At 39.8% G+C, this 27,963-nt stretch overlaps 2 protein-coding genes across 2 annotated transcripts in view; both read right to left on the bottom strand.

Moving 5' to 3' along the window:
- Positions 1 to 8,222, bottom strand: part of ubl3a (ubiquitin-like 3a) — a 32,313-nt gene extending 24,091 nt beyond the window's left edge. Inside the window, exon 1 of the mRNA XM_079355766.1 lies at positions 7,509 to 8,222. Coding sequence (XP_079211892.1) covers positions 7,509 to 7,538 — 30 coding nt within the window. The 5' untranslated portion in view covers positions 7,539 to 8,222. The remainder of the gene's footprint in view (positions 1 to 7,508) is intronic.
- Positions 8,223 to 23,919: 15,697 nt separating this feature from the next.
- hmgb1a (high mobility group box 1a) lies at positions 23,920 to 27,897 on the bottom strand. The gene is made up of 5 exons (XM_079355764.1): positions 27,788 to 27,897; positions 25,351 to 25,511; positions 25,046 to 25,191; positions 24,727 to 24,901; positions 23,920 to 24,600 (listed from the first exon to the last, which is right to left on the bottom strand). The coding sequence occupies exons 2-5, from the start codon at positions 25,495 to 25,497 to the stop codon at positions 24,457 to 24,459; spliced, it is 612 nt and encodes a 203-aa protein (XP_079211890.1). The 5' UTR covers positions 25,498 to 25,511; positions 27,788 to 27,897; the 3' UTR covers positions 23,920 to 24,456.
- Between the last annotated feature and the right edge of the window lie 66 nt (positions 27,898 to 27,963).

The following is a 27,963-nucleotide window of genomic DNA, read 5'->3' as shown; positions in this document are numbered from 1 at the left end:
AGGAGCATTGCTCTATAACACACCCTGATGTTGGTACATAAACATACCCTGTGAGTTTGTGCAATGTGTCACTGCTTTCATTAAATCTTTCATTCTCAAAGAGTGTATATAAGGTAGGGCAGGAGTCGAATATTTTTTAAGTACCTGATATTCCTATCCTCACAGCGGTCAGTGAACGCCACACATCAACACGGGAAGACAAGAATGCATTAGACTTCAGCTGTGTGGGAACACATGAACACATTAAGAGAAAACAAGGCAAAGGCAGTGTGTCAAATGTGCACTTTGAAACTGGTCTACCATGGTGGCAGAGCCATGTGTGTGAAGGGTCAACTGAAAACTGTAAGCAGCAGTAACGTTATAGACCGGACTGGACCGGACTAAAATGACTCAATATAAGCCACAAAGTAGCTGTCATGCTTTCAGTGTCGTTCTCTGATGTGCGTCCACGGTAGTGCATTCCTTTTTTTTTTTTTTTTTTTTTTAAAATTTCGAGATCGTCTGGTTGTAAACTGAGCACGCATCGTAATAACGTAAAGCATGTAGTTTTTGTATTCCTACGTGAAGTAAAAGAGGGCACGGTTAGTCCTGGTGCAGTGTGAGATGGATAATAAAGTAGGTGAACGATGTGAACGATGTGAACCGGAAAGAGAAGATGCAATGTTTGTCCACCCTGTTGTCTTAATAAGGTCACTTTTAGCTCAAAAGGAACAAGATGGAGACGTTCAAAAACCTGAACAAGAGACTTCAAAACATTCAAGTAGCAGTAAGTAAGGTATAGCTCATTGTAGCTCATTAGGCATAAAGGGTGTCACATGCACATGCCGCATTTAAAAACGAAACACAAGCAAACAGTTGCATAAGCAATCAATACACGAGGGGTTCTCAATAGGACAGCCATCAATACCATTGAATTTGCCGTACACAACCACAGAGGATGGCTGGATGTCGACAAAAGCTGGGCTAGTACGAGCAGCTGCCACTGGAAATACCAAAGGAAGTCTTTAATAAAGGCAAAGCACAATATAAACCAGATATTCTCTGACGCAGTGTAGAAACAGATCAACAACTTCCACAGTGGACTTCACTTTACATCCATTTAAATGTCTCAAACAGCTACCCATCTCTCATATTAAACTGACACTTATGCTACAAAATCTGTCAGCGTTAACGCTCTGAGTCGTTATTTTCTTCTGACGTTTGACATTTAAAATGAATGGAGCAAAACTCCTGCACCTTCACAACTTACTGTCAGAACTTTCCGTGGCGCTCCGAGGCCGACATGTGACATTGTCACAGTCGATGCATCAACGCGTGCACCCGGGCACTATGATGTAATAATGATCTGTGACTCAGACTCACAACACACGGCATCAGCAACACACACGTTTACCAACAGGCCTCGTCCAAGTGTTGCTCTCACCGTTCAATAGGGTTCTTTGGTTCTGCCACTGAACGTGTCAATCAATCAGCCTCTGTCAGCCGCTCCGCCCCCGGGGCTTCACACCACACCTACACGCGTCTCTGTCCCGAGATGCTTTGTGTTGTAATGCTGAGCCAAGCTCGAGAGAGAAGATGGACAGAGAGCGTTGTTTTCAGGAGCAAGGATTCCCCCTCATTCTTCTTCAGACCGCGACCAACCTGACCTCTGACAACGACCTTTGACTCCTGCGTTGGTGTGTGTCTATATGTGTGTGTGTGTGTGTGTGTGTGTGTGTGTGTGTGTGGGCACCGCGGTGGGACTCTGAACAATGTGGGAATGAACTATGAACTGCTTTCAAAGCTCCAAATTTAAAAGAGCCCTCACACAGAGAGGCTGAGGTAACTTGCTGAAGTTACATACTGACGTATGTAGATATAGACACATTTGTTAAGAGTACTTGTGTTTTCTAATGTGATCATTTTCAACAGTCATTAGTCAGAATGGCAATTTAATTTTGTAAACCCGCAAATGTTTGATGCATTTCGATGAAACTGAACAGAATTAATGTTTTTAAAGGATTTCAGTCTTCTACTTGAAATAATGTCTAAAGTTTACTCGTACAAATGAAAGGATATCTTTGTCTCCATCCTTTCATCCTGTGACAACATTAAGTTTTATAGATTATATCTTATCGACCATCTTCCACACAGATGAGTGGAGACTGTGACAACAGATGGCTGCTCAACATGAGTCTGGTGCCGCTTGTGGTTTCTGCCTCTTTCACATCAGTTTTTCTTTGATTCTCGAAACTGTCCCGAGAAAACGTGATGAGTTAGAGCTTCACAAATAAAGACTAAGAACTGCATAGATACCAATGATAAGAAAGTTTAAAGAAAAGTGACTTTCAATGCTTCTTTGGTCCTTTTATCTTGACCATAAGGGCCAGCTCACACTAGGCCCAGTTGTCTCATACCCTGCTTAAGCATAACTGTCCCCCATTCCCCCAAATGGCCCGCACTCACATTGCTCCGGGACATTGGTCATACGGTGTGTGGTGTGCGGCCACATCTCACACGAGCCGATTGGAATTCTCGCAAAACCTCTCGAGAAAAAAAAGAAAAGAAAGAATTTTCTAAAAAGAAGACAAGAGGTGTCGGTCAAAGGGGTGGAGACAGCGGGAACATGGACTGTCCTTGCTACATGATGATATGGAGGTGATTTGTTGTTGTTTTGCTCCCGGTGTTTCCCCGCCACTACGTCACCTCGCTTTCTGATTGGCTACGCGTCACAGTCAACGGGGTTTGTGCTCGTTTTCACCCTCAGGAGGACACCACACACGAGGCCAAAACAATCCAACATGTTGAATATCCCCAATTTGAGATCGGACTAGTCCAGACATCCCTCTGAGCAGACGAGAGCCCCACACACGGCAGGATTATTTTATACGATTATTTTACGATGATCTTGGCTTCCTCAAGATTACAGTAAGGGGAGAATCGGGGCCAAATTATCCTGCCGTGTGAACCACCATCCACACATTGGAAAACAACACAGAGCTCACGATAGCCATAACACTTTGGGAATTCTTCCTCATGGAGGCTGAAAATACATGAAGTGTCCATGTTGTGTGCTTGTGCGTAACCAACTGTGGAAGTCGTCAAAGAACTGGACTTTGAGTGTGAAGCATGCTGAGGCACGGCCTAGTGTGAGTGCGCCCTTAGACATCACGGTGGACCGACAGTTGGTACAATGTTTATGAAAAACTCTGTCCTAACTTCAAATCAATACTATATTGGTTCTAATAGATGAACAACATGTCGAGAGTGTTGACACAGTCTCTTGTACTTCCCGGTCTGATTGAGAAACATGACTAACACAGTGTTTGGGTCAGTGCGAGGGTGTGTACGTGTGTGTGTGTGTGTGTGTGTGTGTGTGTGTGTGTGTGTGTGTGTGTGTGTGTGTGTGTGTGTGTACGTGTGTGTGTGTGTGTGTGTGTGTGTGTGTGTGTGTGTGTGTGTGTGTGTGTGTGTATTCTCTCCGCTTTAGATGTCCGTCTGTTCACCTTCAATAACTAACCCTGGAGGAGAATCTGCACGTCATGTTGTTACATGTCTGCAGACAACCAAACGTTACTCACTGCTCTACTAATGGTTGATAAATTATTGACCCATTCTTTATACATCATTCATGAGCACAACTTGTTTTCTGGGTTGTTGTTTTTCCTTCTTCGATGTGGCCTTGGAAGAGGTAGTAAAAGTCATTAAAGGAAAATAGTTATGGCGTACTGTAACTAAACTGTTACAAGAATGCCATTCAATGACTGACTCATTTACAGTCGTTGAGTCTCAAGAAGTGTTTTTAAGCCCAAGGCTGGTGTTCACCATGTTGAATATTCTAGCTCCCATTAACTTCCAGCTACCTGATAAGAATGCAGCGAGGTGGAGCGCATTTGGTCTCGCTTGTCTTGCTAGACAGCTAGCACGAACAAAGCCGACAGTTTGAGGTCATTAGTGGGATTTAATTAGTGAAGCCTCTCCTCAGTGCAAACAGCTTCAACACGCCCAAAGTTGTCTCAGACACGCCCAAAGTCTTACCTAGCTTGTGCCTACAAATAAAAGAGCTACACAGACCAAAACTGTTTATTGAGCCACGCTGTAAAAAGAAGAAAAAGTTGGGCATTATAATATGGGTATTTCTTTGTTTTCGGAGCCAGCTTCAAGTGGAAACTCGAGGAACAGCAGTGGAGGTTTTTTGCACTTCAACACTGGCTTTCTTTTTCTTTTACTGTTCATGATTTTTTAATCAATTAATCTGCCATTTATATTCTTAATTAATAGTCGAGTCAGTTGAAGAATTAGCCTTCAGGGAAAACAAATCAATCTACACCCATAGTAAATCATTTATTAGGCTCATAAGGGTGTACTTCTCTATAGATCAGAGGCCTGATCTGCTGTTTGGGACTGATCCAGAGTGTTGACGTTTGAAAACCCCCCTCTGCTCCACGGGCCTCTCTGTCTTTTCTGGCGTGTATTCATTCACCTGGTCTTATCTGAGGCGCTTTATTCTCCTGCTGCCTCTGTATGACTCTCTCTCTTTTTTCTCTCATACCTGCGAACCCCCACCCAAATCCCCTCACATACTCACACATTCACTCGCAAGAGCATCCAGACCTCAGATCCAAGCGTCCCACTGTTGCCGTGGATACCACTTCATACCCTGTCAGCACTACTGAGCTCTGCCTGGAGCGAGGTAATTTCTCCCCCTCCTCCCTTCAAACCCTCCTCTCTCCTTTCTTTCCTTTTCTAAGAAAGAAAAAAAAAATACCATCCTCCGTTCTCAAGAGGCATGACTATTCTGTCTCAGATTCATTCACCCACAATGTTTGGCAGCAGCAATCTCCTCTCCTCCTACTCCCACTCCCACCCTATACAGCCTGCAGAAGTGTGTGCATACACACAGACACAGTTCAGGGAAAGGAGATGGAGGGAGAATCTGCATCTGCTGCTGATTGCAACCACACAGGATGAGTTCAATGCACATATTTCCCCATGTTTCCCACACAGAGCTGGTTTAATGCAAGCCAAGCCACACAGAGAAGACATTTCTTCTTGAGATTTACACTGGCAGGAATACTGAACGTCTTTACTGATGTGCATAATTTGACCTTTATGTTTCTGCTGCAGGCACGTGAATAACATGAGCCTTAAGACAGCAGTTCTGGCAACAATAAAAACCAGTTTAAAACAATGCTTGAGATTTAGCAGATGAGGAAAGGATTACTACTTCACCATTACAGTAGTGACCCGTAGGCTGAGCCCTACGGATGAATGATGTGATAACAATGGGACGTTTCCCTTACATGGAAAATAAGGAGCCTAAATCAGGATGAACTTTAAACCAGCTGGCGGGAATTCAGAATTGTTAAAAGACTCTTTAGCAGTGGGACAGGAGGCTCAAACGATTGGTGAGTCTGTGAAACACAACAAATGCAGATGCTCTAATACTGACACAGCTATCTGGAAAAACTTCAATTAAGATTAATTTCACGTCCATATTTTAAATGTGTACATTGTCATGCAACTCTACCTTTAAATTCAACGCACCACGCCAATTCCATTAGATTACCCTAAAGAGCCACTGAAATACTTTGGTGCAAGCTGAAAGTATAATGGTCAAAGGTAGCAACATTTCCGCAATCTATTTTTTACACCAATAAATTGTTTTGTTGTTTTTGGTACAGGAAGTGTAAGTGGTATCGACTGGTGTTCAAGTTTGGGTAGCTGTATCAGTAAAGTAAAACACTTTGAGGATACAGTCAACACAGCTGCCCTCTAACACACTCGACCTCAGGGTAATGGGTAACTACAGTCATCCACACACACAGAGTGACCCATGAGACTATCTATGGATATGCTGTAAGATTTAGCTTATGTGTTACATCAGGTCAGAATATTAGAGATCTGGCTCATGATTATGTCCATAATCCATTGAACTTCTTTGCTATACTTAGATGCTTTAGCCTTGACCGGAGCACACATACACATACACATCGAACTTCCACACATCATTATCCCGATATCCTGACGGCATAATGGACCTGCTCTTTCAGGGGATCAGCTGAATGTGGACGTAGCAGGAGCACAGGCACAGCTGGGATTGCTGGTCTTTGCATCGAGGGGCACATTACGTGGTTTTATCCTTTCTATACATAGACCTGGAAGTATTCTTAGAGCCACCACACATTCGCTGCAAAGATGACAGATGGAGGGTGAATATTATGTCAAAGACTGGCAACACGTTTTAGAAGCTTTTCCGTTTGAGGAATAGCTTACTCACAAGGAATGGCATAAATCTTTTTCGCTGACGGCTCGTAATACACAACCAGGAAGCTTGGGTACAACAAGTACATAAGTCATAATAGGATAGTGTCTTGAGAGGGGGGTGGGGAGGGGGTAAGCTGATAAAGTCACCTGGTGATGACCACGTACTTAGGGTCATAAAGTTTAGCTCTAAGTTAAAGTGCAACTGCATCAGCAGATGTCATAAGAACCACCGCTTACAATCAAAACAAGAAACTCCAGAAAAAGAACAGCTAAACTTGTTTGAAACTACAACATGTCACACACAACATTGAGATGAGACTCAAAAGGGTGAGACAAATGGATGAGGCGCAAGTACAACCAAACTTGAAATAGGGCATACCAGTAAATCCAAGTGCAAATAAAATGTAAGAAGTTGAACATGTCTGAACATGTCTCCCTCGACAAAAACAATGGTTTACTTTTTATTTGACTCCTTCACTACCTTCTACTTATGATCACAGTTAATCATTTTGAAAATTCAACGTTGCCTTTTGGATATCTCAAAGTAGCCATAAACATATATGTCATACTTAGTCGGGATGTCATTTACATCCTTTAATTTCCATCTGACATAATAACCAATTACTAGACTTTCTTGTGTTTATGCCCTTTTAGCAGGACAAATGACAACTACAATATCTACCCAATTTTCATTTCATCGGCACATCTTTGATATGTCAAAACAATTATCACCACAATGGTATTTACTGTAATGAACTTGCAGTAATGTAACACTATCATTTTTTGATAAATAAGGAACTATTGAGCTTTAAGAGCTTACTGGTAGGCCTACACGTTCAAGCTACTATATATACATCAATGGGAGTCGATGACTGAACTGGAGTACTGGAAAATAGCATCAACAAAGTTTTTTTTTTGTTTTTTTTTCAGGAAATGGTCAGAAAAAATAAAAGGTATAACAAATAAAATCTGAAGACTGAACTCTTATAAGAAGACCATATAGGTTTAAACAAAGTGCCACTGTTTCCTTCACTAGATGGGCTGGAAATCCACAAACCAGTGGGAATCAGTGGGACATAAAGCTCACCATCACTGTCATACAGGGCCTATAAGACTAAAGTGTTGGCACTAATAAAAAAGAAGCAATCACAAAGAACATCCACAAATCCTTCTATTCTACATCTTTGAGTAAGAAAAAAACACCCTGTGGAATTAAATCTATGTAAATGGTTTAGGATGGTCAAAAGTGTCCAGTCTCTCACCATGTCCGCTGGGGTGCAGCTGCTCGTCATCGTGCAGGTTTTCCCGGTCCACACACTGTTCTACTCACACACACACACTCACATACACACACACACAAGGCAAGGACACAAGTATTTCCTCTTTCGGTCTCCCCTGCACAAAGCTCACGAAAAACTATGGAATCCAAATGGTTGTTTTTTTTTGGTTCATAGGAGGAAACGATGTATCCCAGATGGTGACTCGCACTCTCCACTGTCACAACACGGAGGTGGTCGGTGTTTGTGCTTCTCTTCCTCTCTTATTGCACAATCTTCTCGTTGATCATTTTCCACAGAAATGAGTCAAATTTTGGGTGCGTAGTTAATGATAGTTGGATAAAGCGGGTCGACCCGAGGGCCTCCTCCAACTCTCCAATCATCAAGAATCTGCTGCTGTAGAAAAAGGTGCCTACGCCATGCGAAAAACTAAATACTGCTGGCACATCCGGACTCGGATCTTTTTCGCTCTTGGTGGAAAAAAAGAAGAAACTATATCCGTGAGGTTAACTGTTCTCGTCCTCTAAAAAAAAACCCTCGCACGCTTCAGGTAGTTGTTAAAAACGTGACAAACGACGTGCAGGTCCTTCTCTTTGAAACAGGAGTTTGTGGTGATTGTTGTTAATTTACTGACTGCGGTGCTTTACCTTTGAGAGCCGTTCAGCTGTCATCCTGTCTCACCAAACTAACGTCAACACAGTGACGTATGACGACACGGGACTTCCTGTTAAATATTTCAGAATAAAACACAAAACATACTCCATTGACAGAAATGAATGAAATCTTCTCCTATTATGGATTGCAAAACTACCCTCTTGGACACGAGTGGGTGCATGGAGTAGCCATAGGTGGCCTGGGCCATGTTTTAAATCAGGGGTGTCCAAAGTGCGGCCCGGGGGCCATTTGTGGCCCTTGAGTGGATTTTTTGTGGCCCTTGACTTCAAATCGAAGAATCAGAAAATTTTGGCCCCAGGCCTCATCAGATGGCATATTTTGTTCTTTTTTTCTTTTTCATGTTAGCGAGGGAGACCTATAAAAGCCTGACTATTCTTTCCAAAAAATTAGAATATAACAGTTTCCCACTGCAATTAGTTATTGTGTATTTACATTACAAAAAGTTCCTTCCAATATTTAAAAAAAACAAACAAAAAAACCCTGTGGCCCGTGAGCGATTCTAACGTGACAATTTTGGCCCGCAAGAAAAAAAGTTTGGACACCACTGCTTTAAATGGTAAATGCCTTAACATGATACACATTACATTCACCAATTCAGACAAATTCACACAGAGGATGCTAGCCTAAATAAAGTGCCATGTTAATCAGCATCAATGCCATTTAGACTCATTCATATTCTGCTCAAAAACACTTAAACATATGGACAAGAAAAGCTAGGATTGAATCGCAAACCTACACCAAACGACCTACCAAGAAATTCACTAACAAAACATAACAACTTATTAAATCTTCTTTGGGGAGGCAGCAACACAGAAGCCCCTTCTTCAGATGCCTTATAGCCCGGTCACACTGCAATCAGCACTGGGGTTTTTAAGCATATATGGGTACACCACATTAGTGGTCAATTTCACCCTTCTAAAATGCATCAATTTAAAGAAGAAGCAGACTGTGTTCTTTTATGGGTGCCCTTTAAATGGAGTGTCCTCTCTGTCATGGAAGAAAACATGATAAAGAGCCATTTAGCATGCCTGTTCAGAGGAGAAGACATTAGGTGAAAGTATGCAGTCCAGATTGTCCTTCCAAATGGGAAATTGGGAAAAAGTCCTTAGCAAAATCTAATGAAAAAATATATAATGTCATATAATGTATATGGATTATTATTAATAAAATAAGTATTAATAAAGTATTACGACGTTGAAATACATCCTTTGAATATCGAGTAAAAACACAGCTCTATAAATACATAAAATTTTTTCTTTTTTATTGTTTTACAAATCACTTCACGATGATGAACGAGCCATTTGAAGTTTTATTTTGAAGTCTAAATGAGATTGAATCCGGGTTTTATTGTCTGTTGAAGTGCTACTTGATGCAGCCCCTTTAAAAACATGGCGGCAGTCCTCAGATCGGGGGCCGCATCAGAGAGGAGTGTCTGAAGTAATGGGATATCATTGGGAGAGCGTAATGCGGAGGAAACACACACACCTCCGGAGAAACTAGAGGATGGAGGGAGAAGGTGGAGATTTCTTTTACTGAGAGGGAGAAATGTTTGGTGGGAAATGGGAAGTGGGATTTTACTGGTAAAGGAGGAAATTATTCCTTTATTATTTGATAGACTGCTATTTATGTGTTTCAGATGGGACTCCTCTTCCAAACAAACTAATGAAGACTCTTGTCTCAGTTTTTCCGCTATAGAAAAATCTCAGTTGGTAAAGCTGTGTAATTAAGTCTTTTTTTCTCTTTTTGCTATTATTTTTAAACACAAATTATCACGATAAACTCTCTAAAGATCTCAAAAGATCAGGGCAAGCTACGGATTTACTAACATCAAAACTCCTACAGATTATTTCCACGAAACTGCTTTTATGCAGTGATGCACATTGTACACTTTTTTGATGCCAACTGGTGTGTTTCCCACTGCATTCATGCTCAGGTCAACATGCTGCTCACAAATTCACGTCAGGAGGCAGTGTTCATCACACAAAGCAGTTTGTTACTTGTTAAGGTTTATTAACTTTCCAATTGATTTTTGTATTTCAAAAGTTTGTTCCGAGCTCCAATTAGTGAAAGCAAGAACATTCCAGCTAGACCCCTGCTGAGATTCAAACCAGCAACTTTCTGTGAGCTTTGCCCCTTTGAAGTGCTTAAATGTATGAGTTTTTCCGTTCATGACAAACACAACATTACAAGAAGAAAAAAACTGACATTGACCCACCTGTTCACTGAGGTTAAACACCCTAAACCTGCTGTCTGTCCCACAGACACATTTTAAGACTTGTTTTAAGGCGTTTGAGCCCATAGCACCGATCCTCTTGAATCCCTGCCCATGAATCTGTGCGTTTGTATGTACACCTTTTATTAAGTGGCTTAAAAGTTTCAGGCTTCTTTGACACTTACTCTTAATGTTGTGTCTTTTAAAAATCTTTGTGTTGTGCTTTTTAAAAAGCAGTTAAACATTGATGTTTAGACAGGCCTATGGGTAATCAGGTCCACAGTCTACCTATGTTTACCATACCAGTCATTGTTTCGGTCAAAAAGAAGGATTTTGTAATGTCAGTCCATGTTTGTTTGTTTTTTTGTTGATGTACAGCACTTTGTGACCTTTGTCTGCGAAAAGTGCTTTATAAATAAACTTGAATTACTTACTTATACTTTTCCCACTCAGAAGCAGTGGGTTTTGCTGAATATTTCTTGCTGCATTCACACATCAACTTACCCACATTTCTTCCAGAAATTTTACAATCAGGCTAGCAGGACACATCTAGAATAAAGTCAAGATGAAAATATCAGAGTTGAGTGTTCACAATTGAAGTAAGACAATGTTTTGACAAATATGAATGAATACAGTTCATTGTAAGTGATCAGTGTCTTACAGGATAAGGTTCCAGCAACAACTGTCCAGAAACAACTAATCATTGAATGAATCAATCAGTAAAGTGGACAGCACCACTGAACTGGGTCAATGATGGCCTTTGATAAAGAGCATTAGTGATTTTTGGGAGCTGAATAAAGGATTGAATGTATCTATACAATAAAGTACATGATAGAGACTATATCTAATATTATAATAAATCAAATGAATGAGAGTTACCACTATTTTATCATATTAGTTCAATTTAGTTGTGGTCTTATTTATGGCATGCATCTAATGCATATGTAATATAATATCCTGTTTGCAGAAGTGTCTTTTCTTTCTGTGTGTGTATATGTGTGAGTGTGTGTGGGCCCTGTTTCCGTCAGAGGTTGAGATGTGTATCAGCAGCAGGTCTGTCCTCTCTCTGGTGGACTGAGTGAAATCCATTGTGGCATCAGGAGTGGCTTTTTCTCTGAGATCTACAGGATTAACTACCTAATCTCCCCACCATAAAGGGAGAGTGGAGAGGGGGGTAGTGAGTCTGACACACACAAAAGCGTAAGCATGCCTGCACAAACACGGTGAGGTGTGAATGTGTTTTTGTTGGCCATGTTTTCAAAATTAAGGTCAGCCACTAAGCCAAGTGGGGCAGCAAACCAAACCTATTGTCCTTATACACTCCTGATTCCTTTATTATTGGTTGTTTTTAGACACAAAATGACAAATATTTCCAAAGTGTCATAATTCCAAAGATATGTTTGCTTTGTCTGACCAAAGCTGTTATATGTAATAATATTACAACAGTCATAGCAAATCTCTGAATTTTAAAAGGATTTATATTAATGATGTAATTTATTTATTTCACAGTTTGTAAAAAAGTACTAAATTAATTACAACAATCATGTTTCAACATTTTTAGACAGGAAAGCAAAAGAGGTACACATCAGCACCGGCAGAAATAAACTTTCTCTCACTCATTTGTACTTTCACAAACTGCTATAAATAGATTGCATGTATAGGAACATGGAATACATAGATACATTTTTTTTTGGCTTGCAGAAGCTATTAATATCAGTATTTTGATCAGCTATTTAAAAGACACAACAGTAAGGGTAAGTGTCTCAAAAGTCTGACATTTTATAGCCATTAAAGTTGTTCATAATGTTCTTTTTCATACTACATAATGAGCTTGACTTACACATTTTAATCAGGCACCATCTAAAGTATCTAATCGTGTATTATAAAATGTGCATAAAGTGATCTGTTAGTTGTTCAAAAATAAGACTTAGAACATTACGTGATCACAATTAATTACTCATTTTTTCAGTATTCGTTGATGGTAGTTATTACAATAGTTACCTGCTACAGTACCTCTTTAAAATAAGTATAAGTACAACGTAAAGCAGGATGTACAAAGATACTTTCTAAATAAAGTTTGCTGCCTTCTGATCTCAACAATGTCTTTCAGTCAAACAAACTAACACGTTAAAAATGTAATGTCCAATGAATGACCCAGGCCCCAGGAAACAAAAAAACACTGTCTGAATAATTTTTAGTAAAGAGGATTTTACTCAATATTATTGACTATGATCTTATTTGTATTCTGCATATAACATGAAACTGGGTGAAAGAAGCCCAGTCTGACTTCACATTCAAACAGAAGTGCTTATGTATAATCTGCTGGCTGTTTCATGAGTTCCAACCAAATCCTGACTGAACCTAGAGAGAAGAGGTGTGTGTGTGTGTGTGTGTGTGTGTGTGTGTGTGTGTGTGTGTGTGTGTCTGTCTGTCTGCACTCGGTGTGTCCACTGAAAGGTTTGTGTGTGTCTATGCCGCCTGTGTTTCCCTTCCTAAGCAACTTGCCTGTACTTGTTCCATAGTGCCAGTCTGTGTAATGTGAACCAGCAGGTCACCTTTACAGTGCCTCAGAGCCTCTCTTTAAGGTCTGCTGATCAAATATAAATGTTACATTTTGTGTTAAGACAATACAACTCTGTAATCCTCTTCGACTCTGCTCTCACTTAAACTTTCATCTGAGCACCTGCTGCCTTATTCAGACCACACACAGACAAACTATAAACATGAAGCACATGTAGCATATATCTCATAAAAAAAGGACCATCATTAACAAGGTTTTGTATTTGAAAAGTCAAGGGGTATAATAATAGTTCAGCAGTTCATTGCACACTGTCAGAGAAGAAGATACACTGATCTATTTCTGCTCCCAGTGTCACTACATGACAGTTGCTGCTCTTTGAGTTTGAAGGGCGGCATGCACTACGCACTTTGTGGTCACCACTGATCCATATATAAACACTGACGCTGATCAGTACACGAACATCCTGTTGCTTCGCTTCACACAGATTATTAACATGAACCATGTGCCATCGGCTATTCTAAGAAACTGAGGCAGACTTTGAGCTCCGACTGTGGCTGTGCAAAGGTTGGTGCTGCTTGGAGCCATCAAAGCAACACAACACCCAGCATGACGTTTCGCACTGCCCTGACTGGAAGGACAATTCAGTGTAGCTCTCATAGAGGACGTGGACAATATCTCCCTACCATATACCCACAGTCCTGTTTGTGTCCCCTTGCTGCATGTCTCCTGGATATCCATCCAATCCTTGAGTGGGAGATTAATGACAGAAAGACTGTCTGACTTTATCTGGGATATATGGCATATTTTCTTCTGGTAGAAACCTGTTGTTTTTTTTAGAACTGATGGTCTGTTTTAGGATTATTTTATCAACCAACAGTTTGTCTTTCTCCCTCCAGCATTTTCATAAAATATTGATATTTTTGATGAAATAACTCAAATATACTGTGGTGGATTTGGTCGAGACAATAATGTCTCAGGAGGACTTAGACGATCCTCTTTCTTTCCATCTTTAGAGAATATTTTTGTTACAGGCAAAACAGGACTACTGACAATCCAATCAGCCTTGCATACACTTTGTGTTCAGCAGACATTGGAGCTCTACTCTCAAATGTTCATTGTCGATGTTAGATATCAGACTCAGGCCTGTGTAATATAATCTAATAAACATTGGCATGTGCTATTGGCATGCTATTGTGGTATATAGCATTCAAGAGACACATCCTTGGTAACCCCGTATTTTTACTTTCAACTTGTGATTTGTCACTGTTTTATAGAAACGTTTTAAAATGATCCCTGTAGACAATCATCATGTTTGCATCGCCCGAGTGCGCATGTTAGCTGGTGAAGCTAAGCATTTAGATGAAGCTCGTCAGTGACAGAAGGCTATGACAAATGTGATCAAAACTTTTCCATACTTTGACTGAACTGTGGCAAGGCGGTGATGATTAAGAGTGCAAAATATAAATCATCTCACATTTGAACCCATTCTTCTCTGTGACTGACAGCTCTGTTAAAATGTCCCCAATCCTCTAAGAGCTGTCTTCATTACTTGGGATCAGCTTCCTCTAGAAAGGGATAGTCAAAACCTGAGTTGGATTTGGCTCAGACTTAGCAGAAGACAGCATAAGCCTGAGCTTATCTACAACGAACTGTTGTTGTGGGGATCAGGAGGAGGTGGGCGCTCCACCTGTCGAACACACTCTATGGTGAATATACAAAGGGATTTGTCCTGAGATTTCACTGATAGGCTTTTTTTTTTTTTTTTTGCTAGAGGCTAAATCGGAGATATAAGGTTTAAAGTAACTGCTTCTGAGTGTTTGTGTTTTGAGTCATTGTCAAGTGCAGCTGGTTGTTTGTTGGGCGAGGCGGCGCTCTAGCCCTCGTCATAGATAAAAGCCTCCTCCCCTCTGCTGAGAAAACAATTTGTCATCATCTCACGTTTTGCCATCTGTCTCCCACAGTAGGGAGTAAAGTGCATGCTCAGTGATTGTGTTTTGTATCTGGAGTCTGTAAGCCAGCCTCCGGCTGTGTACACAGGCCTGCTCTCCTCCTGTTTACCTGTGAGTGGGAGTTATTTAACATGTTTTGTGTTGTGTTTTTATGAGTACATTTTTATCCCAGAGAGGTTGTTCAGTCTACCTTAACTGGCTTTTAAGAAACATTTGTTTCTCCAGCCTCATACTGTAGTCACACATTGCTTCATCACAGTTCTTCTGTCTCTGGGTGTGTGCAGGCATGTCACATATTGTCTGATTCCCTTTTAATGGAATGTAACAGCAAAACTGGTATCTTCTCCATAAATCTACTGCATGAAAATAAAATGTGATGCACTATTAGATTAGAATAAATCACTGTGTCCATGACCTGTTATACTGTTAAATGTTTATGGTGAACAAAACATTGTATAGTCTCAAGGAATGTACATGTAGTGTAATAAAAATCATAAAAAAAAAAAATTCTTGTATGTCCTTGCTCTATATAGATAATATGTATGGAAGTCATAGTATAAAATGATTACTTGCAAGGCCTAAACAGTCCTCACAAAAAATACTTTCACACACATCTCTTAAAACTTCTGAGCACTCTTTTGATACTGCTGTTCACCAAGGCCAATTATGCTGCCATGGATAAGACATATTTTGCTCTCAGCTTTTTTCATTTTACAATTAGACTTTTCTGTATAATGGGCAAATAAGCATGAATATAGAATCAACAGTTATTCCATTAACCTCCACAGGAGTTATATCTAAGACTAACTTGTCACTTAGAAACCTTCAAACCTGTGTGTGCCTGCAGTGACTATTACCACCCTACCTGGCTGCTGCTGCTGCTGCTGCTGCTGCAATTTTCCTAATCATAGTGTCTATTGTCTTTTCACTCCAGTAGTCATAGTCAGACATTACCATGTACACACACAAAACACAGTCATACACGTGTATTTTTAGAGCACAGGCGTCAACCTTTGCCTACCTGAGCCAACCTCCTCCCTCTCCTGATGCTCCTCTCTCTGTTCCTCTCTCGCTCACAGTGACAAGGCAGGTATAAAGTAGAGGGTGAGGTGAGGGTTATGGCAGTGCATGACAAGCATTAAAGCCACCATGTGGATGTCATACAGTTATTGTGAAGATGAGTTGCAGTCCTCTCTGCAGAGCCCACAGCCACACCAAGAGGCCTGTCAGACAGCATGGATTGTGGCTTTCATGGTTACCCTTTGGTTTTAAAACTTTCTAAGCTGAAACACCACAAAAACCAAATCAGTCTCACATTCTGTGAAAGTGTGTAACTCTTCAAAGCAAATGATAATGGTTTGTGTTTTACTCATGTCGACTTTGTTTTTCAAGTGGTTAGCTCAATAGATGTTTGTTCCAGGATGCTGCATTGAGTCATCAGGGTTGTGTTGTTGTTACATGGTTTTGTTTTTTCACACCCAGCACATGGCAAATTTATAAATACAGAGGGTTCATAGAAGAAAAACACAGAAAGGGAAACAGAGAGAGCAGGAATAATGCTGACTCAGCAAAAGTAAATGGGTAATAGAAGGTTAAGAATGACAAAAAAAACAAACAACATCTTCTGATTCAATTTAATGTTTCATTAAAAGAGTCTGAAAAAGACAAACTCAAGAAAAATATGCCAGAGTTTGAGTTGTTGCTTTTTAACAGTTTATTGGCCATGCTTCTGGGAAAGGTAGAGAATCTATAGTTTATCTAGACTAGAGGGCCAGTCATATTTCCAGTTTAAAGGTGCACTATGGAGATTTGGTAATAAAATGTGAAAGTTGGAGAAGTGAGCAATTCTATGCTATATTTTCTGAACTGAATAGACAAACTTTACTTAAAGAACAAAATGGGTCCCTAAAACGCTGTTTGGAACTAAAAAGCTACCAGGAGAGTTACAGTTTCACTGTTGCAGGCCAACCACCATACGTTCTTTGGAAGCATTTTATCTTCAAATTGTTCCAGAGACCAAATTTACCTCTGAGTACAGTTTGTGTATCGAGTTATGGACATATATCACAGAATCTGTACACTTCTCCAACTTTACCAGTTCACCAAAACTCCATATTGCACCTTTAAATAATGTACATGAAAAACATACTGTATGTGCTGCCACTTTTACACCCATGACATGTAACTTAGTTTCTATCACATCGTTTGGCTCTAACAATCTGTAACTACAGCACTAAGCAGCCTTCTAGCACACAAGGTAATATTGGCTTTGGGAGAGGCTAAATGCAAATAAAAGCTGTTATCAGGCCATACCTAAAGGCTTACAAAACACATGAAATATTACCTTTTCTATCATTTAACATCACTATGTAATGTTGGCATTCAGCGATTCCCAAACTTTGAGGAAAGTTCACTTATAAGTAGTTAAATGCTTACATAAGCCCTGTCAGAGAACAACTTGTGTTATGCACAACGTGTGTTTTTTAACCCCTGAATATGGTCAAACATCCTGCAGGATTGTAACTATTCAATAGGTGCAAAGATTTGACAGATTCCCTTTGTTTACACAACTTTATTCGGTTTACACTCTGTTTAATGGACATAGCATATACATTATTCACTGTATAGGCTATCAGTTGGGATACTTATTTAAGCTAAAATAGAAAAGCAAAAATATTTAAAAAAAAATTGCTATTATGTCCATAATAAGGTAGCCATAACAATCCATACACATCCTCTCTCTCTCTCTCTCTCTCTCTCTCTCTCTCTCTCTCTCTCTCTCTCTCTCTCTCTCTCTCTCTCTCTCTCTCTCTCTCTCTAGCCCTCTCTCTCTCCCTCTCTGTCTCAAACACACACATGCACACACACACTCACTCACACAGTTAATTAGATACGGATGGCCTCACATGATTTGATTTGGGTGTTTAACAGAATTTTTTTTTTTTTTTTTAATTTGACCTATTTGCAGCTGGCAAAAGGCATCACAAATGAATTGATCACTTGCTCATGATCCGAGAGAAAAAGGAGGTCAGAACAAGGAAGCAGCTCTAAACCAGTCAAAGGAAAAAACACGATTATTACTGCAGGGTGCAAACAGTGTTTGTTTGAACACATCGTGTATTGTCATTCCACTGTTAGTTCATTAGCGTTTAAGCATTCATGTGATTGTATGTTCTCCGGTTCTCTCTGGGTTCTCTGAATTTTTAATACAAGGGAGCCTAGCATCACATGGTCGTTTATTACTGAGTAGTCAAAATGTCTGCATCTATCTATTTGGAGTTGTCCAACTGCATGCCATTTACTTTTATTTACTATTTACTTTTATTGTAACTTTCTTTGCCTGCAAGTCACCATTATCTCCAAATCCTGTCTGTTTCTGGGCAGGTACATGTTGCTTATTATAGTATTTTAAATAAATAGATCAGTAAGACAATAGGTTTGCCTCTATGAAGACACACACTATTAAATAATGCTCTCTAAGCTCTAAGCTCTCCTTAAAATGTCTTTCCAATAATTAATTCATATTGTTGCTCTCCCCTGAACTTCTACCTTATCATTCTGGGGGAGTTTGATAATCCAAGTCAAACAGGTATATTTCTTCAACAAATGTCCTTATTATTCAATTTTACCAACAGAACACTTCATGGTGAGTGTTGATCCACACAAACTGTTACCCACCCTTCTCTCTCTCTCTCTCTCTCTCTCTCTCTCTCTCTCTCTCTCTCTCTCTCTCTCTCTCTCTCTCTCTCTCTTTCTCTCCTTTGTTCATAAGCCAAAAGTCAACACTCAGAAACACTACAGGTCATACAGACACACAAGCACATACTGTTTAAAGACTAACACATCACTGACACTGTGTCATGCAAAAGAAATACAATGAACACAGAAAGAAGCTTTACGTGACTCATCATGAGACAACTCAGAAGATAATCCATCCACTCATTTGCAACACTCAGAAACACTGTTTGTTTGTTTTTTTCAGATGTGTAGCTTATAGGCACAACTTTAACCTGGCTCTAGTTTTCCAAAAGTTCTTTTAGAAATATTGTTTTTGTGTTTTATGACTTTGAATTTGTTTCTTTTTCTCGATTTTCATTTATTAACCAACAGAAATATTCTATATAATTTTCGTTTTGGATGGACTGTGCTGTTTCAGTTGACAATGAGTGCTTGATTTCAGTTTATTTCAACTGTTGTCAGATAAATGTGATACCGTGACAGGACCTGAACTTGCACTGATGATTTCTTTCTGTTTGTTTCTGCTGGCTCTGAGGAGACAGGACAGGTTTCACAATAACTTTGAAATAATCATTTTTGTCTGATGAGTTTGTGTCAGACATCTACCATTAAGGTATGGGGACTTGTTCTTTGCAATAGCACCATCCAGTGGAGAACGAGAGGAATATCAGTGTATAGCTGGAGTCAAATGATGCTGCAAAAACATCTTTTTAAAAAAGCTGTTTCCTTCAGATTATCTGCAGGTTTTTATCCAGCAAAATTATGTTTTAATTGACTCCTTTCTTTACATGAATGTGGATATTTGTCTGCACAGCCAGTCGGTTGATCTTCATGTTTTATGTTTAATTACAACAGCTCTCCCGTGATTGGTGCAGAGGTGGGCTGGGACTGAGATCATGCACCTGATTGGTCGCTCACTTAGAATCACGTTAGCGTTTAGGTATATGAAGCTTTATCATTTAATCAATGTTTTATTACATTTTTTGGTAAAGGTTCTGATGACACACTCACACATTTCTGCAGATAGATAGATAGATAGATAGATAGATAGATAGATAGATAGATAGATAGATAGATAGATAGATAGATAGATAGATAGATAGATAGATAGATAGATAGATAGATAGATAGATAGATAGATAGATAGATAGATAGATAGATAGATAGATAGATAGATAGATAGATAGATACTTTATTGATCCCGAGGGAAATTCAGGTAACTCATTGATCCTTCAATGTACACTGTAATTACACTTTTTTAGCTCAGCATGAACTATCATCGTCTTTTGGACCGTAAAAACGGCATATCCTTTCATTGTTGCTGTGGCTCAATGGCAAAGTTGGTCGTCCCTTAAGCAGAAGATCAGGGGTTTGATGCTCAGCTCATGTTATCACATGTTGAAGTGTTCTTGGGCTAGACACTGAACCCCAAATTGCTCTTTGCGGCAATAGTATGGGTGGGCAGTTTGAGACTCTATGTAGCAGCCGTTGTCACCAGGGTGTGAATGTGACAGGTAGTGTAGAAGGGTTTTGACTCGTCAAAAGACGAGAAAAGCCTGTGGGACTTTTTGTCTCCAGTTATTATGGGAGATGGGAATTTCTGTTGCAGTGGTTCTTTACATATGCATGCACATATAATGAAACAGAACACATTTTATAACTGGGACTCACAATCTTGAAGGGTGTCTATTGTCTTATCCAGAGAAAGAAATTACTGTAATCCAACTATCCTGCTAGTCCTCTGCAGAGCCTTGGTACGCTTACTTCAGTGAACACACATCTGATAGTTGCAGCTTCATGATGAACTTCTCGTGCTGCCTGCAGCCTTGTGACTGTGCAAAAAAAGAAGAAATCAATTGTTTCACACAGACTTTCTATTGAGTATAAATGTCACTTTGTGGTTGTCACATGCACTCGAAAACAACTGACAATTTTTCAGTTTTTGAAAAGTTAAATATGCACAATCTTTTTTTTTTCTTTCTTCAAACGTCGACAGTGAACAACAATCGAAAAAACATGCACATCCCAACCAACAAAACAAAGGACAAGGGCTCGCATACTGCAGGGCTTCATTATTCCAGAAATGTATTTCACCAGTGCCAGCCGGCTGCCCCAAAATAAATCTTTTAAAAAAGATGCATCTTTTTTTTTTTTTAATTATTGTTAAAAGAGCAAGTGCTCAATCCATAACATTGTCCAAGAAAAGTTGTGCAAAAAAGCACACCTATCTATTCCTGGGATGGAGATCTGAATGTTATCTGTAATGCTGTTCTAAGATGAAGAAGTACAACAGAAGGTTAAATAAAAATCAGGAGTCTTAGAATTCATTCTCAAAAATATTGTACAAATATTTAAGTTTCACATTATAGTTGAATACGAAGTGAGAGAACCCAGTTTCAGACAATAAGGTGAACGTAGTCAACAAAAAGACAAAAGGCTTACTGCTAAGAGTACACAGAGTTACAGTACATATCCACTGAAACAAAAACAAATGACAAGTCCAGCAGAGAAACACGTAAATACCTAGGCAGAGCCTTAAAAAGCAAATCCACACACAAAACATATTGCGTTAAGAAATGAACTGGCACTAAGAGTATATGAAACTAAATGAAACTATATGACACAGGAGGTGTCAATTCGGACAGACGACACAGTAAGGGCCTGCAACATGAGACAAGATAAGATAAGATAATCCTTTTTTCATTCACCAACAGAGAAATTTACAGTGTTACAGCAGTAAAGCGGGAGAGAAGAAGAAAAATCACACAGTGCCCAAAAAACCCCCCACACAAGCATGCAGGAAAACACACCAAGACAGGAAGTCCACACATGCATTTCAGTCAATATTAAATGATAAAATAAATCAGGAAAAAAATATTTTATACAGATAAACGTAATGCACCACACAAAGGTGTAAGAATATAATGCTGAGAATGGTTCATTAGTCTTCACAGCTGAGGAAATGAAATCAATAAATGAAATACCAATCTTACAGCTCGTACCTTTTAATATTGGTGATGAATTATAAATGTTATGCTGACCCGCAGTCGTTCACACATTATTAAACACATTTGGTTAAAGTTGTTGTCTGGCTGATTTCTTACAATCAATACAGTATAATGATGCATGTCATAAAGTGACAACACGGACACCAAAACTAATGCTGCACTTGATGACATGCAGCAGTGAAAAACAAGCCAACAGTGTGTACATTGATGGATTATAGTTGTAAGTTAACATCGAAGAAGGATAACAGTGTAAAGAAGTGCACCTGATAGAAGCTCAACACCAGCACAGCTTGCCTTGCCAAAACCAAGAAAATTGATCATATCATGTCTTTACACTGGCTGCCAGTCTGTCATTAGCTGCCTTTAACTCAAACATTTTAGTAAAGATTTTAATCTTTCACTCTGCACTGTAACTTTCAACTCAATTTATATTATTACTTCAATAAAATTAATTTTATTATTTACTATTAAATATTTTAAGTTTTAATAATTTCAGAGATTTCTAAACTTTCTATTTCAATGTTTATTTTCTTTCCTTTCATGATACTTGTTGATGTATTTTGAAGCTCTTTGAATTGCCTTGTTGAAATGTGCTAAATAAATAAACTTGCCTTGTTTTGTACCGTTAAACATTTTTAATAGTGACACTATTCACCTTGGAAGTACAGAAAGCTCAAATTGATGCTTCTATTCAACGTCGCCTCTAAATTTATTATATTGACGGTTAAAATTTGCTACATTTTGGACACACCTCTGATTTTACCGACGGTTTTGGATGCATTTGTTGTATTTGACCACTTGGTGTCGCACAAAGACCACCGTTTGATCGCAGTGTGCACAGTAGACACCAGGTGGCTGGGATTATATGGTTTTGGAGCCAGCCGTGGCGCTCTGTAGCTAAGCCTTGCTATATACTGAATGCGCACAGTGGCCTACACAGGCCCATACACAGACTCTGATCAACAGCTGAGAGCAGCCACAAGGCGCTGCAACTGTTCTGCACAGTTCACCTCTTTACAGACTCCCTGCTGTGCAATATGCGTCTGTCGGCACATTCAGAGTGTAAACAGTCTCTAACTGCCTGCCTACATCTACTATAACTGTATGCAGGCCATATAGCATGTTGTACACAGAAGGAGAGTGGAAATAATAATGAGCAGTGACAGCAGCTTGCAGCTGTCACATGTTTGGCGAGAGAGCCTTCAAGTCAGGTTCCCAAACAGATTTACTATTACGCGGATGTAGACGACACATCTATGATATGAACCAAGGTTGGAGGGGGGGAATTTTATAAACACGACTGTCACCTTTCACTAAATTCAAATTGAAAAGGAATAAAAGGCATGATGGGTAAACGTAGGGCGAGATCAGGGTTAGCAGGAGGCTGCGTCCCCTTCAGGGACGAGCTGGCTGGTGTTTATCAGAGTAGTGCGGAGGTCAGCTGCTGCCCTGTGTTTGCCTGACTGTCCTTCATAGAAAGGCTCATTCTGTGGGCCAATCCTGCGTTACAAGGTATTAAATGCAGAAGAGAAGAGACATGTTTATTTGCATTTCTGTGCTGCTCCGATCATTTTCACAAATACTTGTGTCCGCAGGCTGACAGTCCGAACCCCTGCTGTCATCACACATTTACAGCACGTTGAAGCCTACCGTTTCTTTTAGGATTTGAAGGCAGTGGTTTGTACACACCAGCCACATTCTTATGTCACTGGGTCTGTCAAAGCACATAATCCTCCTTATATAATATTTTTTTTTTACCCTGGATGGGACCTAGAGAGTACGTGCGAGATGAAGCAGCTGTATCTAAATAAAACAGGAACAGGCAGCGATGCATGTTCACATGCAGAGCAGACTATATGCCACGTTCATTGCATCTCCTACAGGGCAAGAACCTCCAGCTGCACAAACTTGTTTGAAATTACCCATGTTATCCTTAAAAAAAACAATATATTGTACATCCACCAGTTTTTGGTGAGGATTCTCTTCCTCTTTCATACAAGAAGCTAATAAAAACCTGGGTAACCCATTTTTTTTGTCTCCCAGCAGACTAGTCAGTTCAGTTTGATTTGATGTTGTAGAATCAAACAAAGTTACTTTCCAAGATTACTCGCATGTAGTCATGTCTCTTTTCAATATATACAGCTGTATATTGAAATGTAAAAGATAGGGCTGTCTCAAATCCATTCTTCCAGACAGAGCACATCACAGTTAACAGAAGTACAGTACAATATATGATCTATACTCTCACCCACAACAAAAGTCAAAAGGCGCCCCCCTCCCACTCATAGACAAGTTATTAAAAAAAAATGTTTATTGACATCAGAAGCAATTTAAATTTCAACAATAAACAAGGCTTTTTCTTACTTTTGCTATTACAGTGGTACGTAAAGATCAGTAAAACAACCGTGATACGTCAAATTCGATAACATGTCTTTTAAAATAAAAACACACAGGAAAAGGTGGAAAAAAGAGAAGAGAAACACTCAGATCTAACTCAGAACATTTTTATGTGCCGTGCACCTCTAACTAGGGTAATTACTGAGGGCCCACCCCTCTGCACTGTACCAGGCCGGATAGTGGTCTAGGAACTATCACTGGAAACAATAAGACTGGCAGAAAGATACAGATACGACACTTTTGTAGTGTTAACTATACAAAAAAGGAGAAAAAAACTGTACAGCATAAAAACAACTGATATACACAGCCTTTTTTGATGTTTTTTTTTTACCCCTTGGATACGAACGTATTTTCTTTCAGTAAGTGAAGTGTGTACAAGGGGGTTAAATGCTTTATAAACAAGAAATTGACCACTATATATGTCATTCACCATCTAATCATCATCATCATCAAAGTCGTCCTCCTCGTCTTCCTCGTCATCATCATCGTCGTCATCGTCTTTTTTCTCCACCTTGGCCGGGGCTTTCGCTGGTGCTGCACCGCCGGTTTTGCCCTTAGCACGATAGGCTGCAACATCCTGTATTGAAGTAATTAAAATGTGTATGTAATATGGAGACTTAAAGATATGAACAAAGCATGACTCATCATTTGTTCCATTTAAGTCCTCTGGTAGCATTAATGCAACAAATATCCTTTTCCTTACCTTCTCATACTTCTCCTTCAGTTTAGCAGCCTTCTTCTCGTACGGCTGCTTGTCCTCTGAAGAGGTGCCGTTCCACATCTCGCCCAGCCTCTTGGCAACATCTCCAATGGTCAGACCAGGGCTCTCACCTTTCACCTTTGGGCGAAAATCTGCGCAAAAGATGAAGAAAGCGGACCTGCGGAGGAAAACCAGAAAAATATTTATATTTCATTTATTTACACATCATAAAAACATTGTTAATTTTCCTTTGCATTATTTCTTTGTTTGACTCACCATTAAATCACTTTTACCATTAACACATGAGGTGGGGACTACTTACGGGGGTCTCTTGGGGGCATTGGGGTCCTTGAACTTCTTCTTCTTGCCTCCTCTGGCAGGCATGTAGTTCACCATCTCCCTCTCATAGCGGACCTTGTCCTGCCTGGCCAGATCCTCAAACTTGCCCTTCTCCTTGGCAGACATTGTCTGTAAGAAGAAGGAAAACTGTTTCAATGTACTATTCCTAACTTTGAATATGAAGGTTAAGTTAGGGACTGGGTTACCACCAGCTAACTTAATCTAAATTATGTGGACCTGTTTTAAAAGAAATGTGGATCCCAGTTTCTACAGTCATCGAACTCTTACCTTCCAGCGCTCAGAGCACTTCTTGGAGAACTCGGCAAAGTTCACAGAAGCCTCAGGGTGTTTCTTCTTGTGTTCCTCCCGACAGGTCTGGACAAAATATGCATAAGAGGACATCTTGCCCCTCGGCTTGGTCGGATCTTTCCCCATTATGACAGCAGTATCTACAAAAGAAACATAATCAGCTATAGTTTAACTACACGGATATTGAATAAAAACTTTGGCCTACTATATGGGTGCAGTACTAAACGGTCTTAATTCTAAATTAAAAAAATAAAACTTAATAAGCAATCTGAAATAAAACTAAACCCATTATGTATTTGTGGACGTGTCTAATTACCCCTTTACACCACACTATATATCAAGTTAATTAAAAAACGTATGAAGCATGTCACTTCTGAATGTTTCACTCTCACTTACCATGCATACCTGTTTGATATATAGAGACTTCAATTAATACAATATAGTGATGGCACTACTAATTGTGACCCGCCCTCTTTGCTGTCAAACTGCACTAAGTTAAGACTCGCCCTGCCAACAACACAATGTCGCAAAGATGAGACAGATGCTCGTAATAAATAAATAAATAATTTCCTCGATGAAGCCATTGTTACTGTGCCATTTAAACAAAGACCAATGAACTCCCAATGTTCGTGATTTTACTGACCAGACCCCATTGCCACACGTCTATGATTTAAATCATATAGACAGGTCTATTATATTTTCCTGCAGCTATTAACTCTCTGACCACCTTTCTATGAAGCTGCAAAAGTTCCCCAAGTGCAACTAACATGGGCTTAACCCTGTGTGGGACCGCTAGAGCGTCGACAAAATATGACTCGGATTTAAAAAAAAAAAAAAATGGTTAGGGAAAAAGAAGAAAAAAAACACTCAGACATGGTTTGAAATAAAAATAGACCTCCAGGAAACTCCCCATTTCATTCATGCTCATGTTTTAAATCAAACAAATAACTTTGACACAAAAGACAGATAAAGTCGTTATTTATTGAAAATGTAACACTTCAGACTGCGTTTAATGAGATTTAACACTTCACCGTTTTAATGTTAAATGTGTCTTCTTCGGAAAATTATTCTTCATCTTCATCCAAAATCTTAAAAACTGGTGAAATTGGTCGCCGTATTCTCCTACTAAACGCCACTGTAACTCCCTGTAAAGCTCCGTCCGCCGGAGTAGTAATGGCGCATAGGCTTTCGTTGTGGAAAAGGAGGTCAACAACGACGGCAATATTTCTTCTTCCATTTTGTGAGAATGCCTTCCTCATGAAAGAAAGTCCCCCTCAAATGTCTCCTCCCGCCCCCCTATTCCCTTTGCAACACGGCAAATATGTCTGGAAAGTCGTTTATCTTGGCAAAATATTTCCCCGATTGAAACCTATTGCACTAGCCGGTTTGTATAGTAATACATTGGGTCTGTACTGTGTCTATGAGCGGGCTGTGCTACTGCCTTGGTTTCTATGAGCTCCTAATGGCCGCTCGTCTTCATCCACTAACATGGAGAATATGGCTCCTTCTCTTTGTGTCAGCGCACAGCCATTGCACTGCATGCAATAGAGGGCAGAGCGACCGCGGAGACCACTTCATTCCAAGCCCCGAATTGAGACTGTTAACAACAGCGGAAAAATCTCGAAAAGGTGTTGTTCGAAAGACGAAAGGTTGAACTTTATTTTGCCGTCGTTACATTTAACAGTTACGCGTGTGATTTTCGAGAAAACACGGTTGGAAAAAGTTGAGCTGAACTGCGCCTCTGTCGCTGCCTTCCCTTTGCCTTGCCTCCTATGCGAATACAGTCAGCCATTACAGTAAAAGCGCAGATCGTGAGGTAATTTTTTCACCATCTTGTTGGGTGAATTATTGCAAAGCAAACACACATTTGTATAGGTTTCAAGCCTGTCTTTCTTTTTCTTATGTTTTAACATTTTTTATGTCAGTAAGGAAAATCGCTGTCTTCCCATGACAGGCTTCAGCTTCGCAGTGCACTGCAATGCCAACCGCTAGCTAACGGTAAGTCTCCTACCATTGTCGCTAACCGTGCCGTCCGCTTGACATTCCTGAATTTTAACGCGATAAATACCATTTGATTCGACTCCATTTTGAACAAATGACTAGACAGTAATTAACAAAATTATTCTTATTAGACAGAATCAACATTTATCGTCGAATTTCGTCATGGTTAATATTTTTTTCTTCCTTTTTTAAAGAGCGTCTGGTCCACACTCCGACAGGGCAATGTAACGTTACCTGCTCAGAGCCGGCTATTTTTTGTTGTTGTTTTTTATCACGATTCCTCGCAAGAAAATCATTTATAAACGGTAAGATGTTTTAAGAATCAATCACAGCAATAAAATAAGTATGATATTGAAACATGTTATCGTCATTTTCATCATTATGAACACTTCATATTTGCGTGTGTGATACTTACCAAGGGTCTATCGCTGGATCTCAATGCGCTGCAATGGCTGTATGTGAGGGAACAGAGGCGATACGCAGTGTCTTCAGTCTTCAGCTCTCTAACATTACTCTCGGCGGGGCTTAAACGCCATTGGCCAGCACCCATTCTGGCGCTCCTCTGATTGGGCGGAGGCTTTTCATTGTCCT

Source organism: Symphodus melops (genome assembly GCF_947650265.1).
Source record: "Symphodus melops genome assembly, chromosome: 11".
Classification (NCBI taxonomy): Eukaryota; Metazoa; Chordata; class Actinopteri; order Labriformes; family Labridae; genus Symphodus; species Symphodus melops.
Note: the sequence above shows the minus strand (reverse complement) of the source record. Positions and strands in the feature narration are given on the sequence as shown.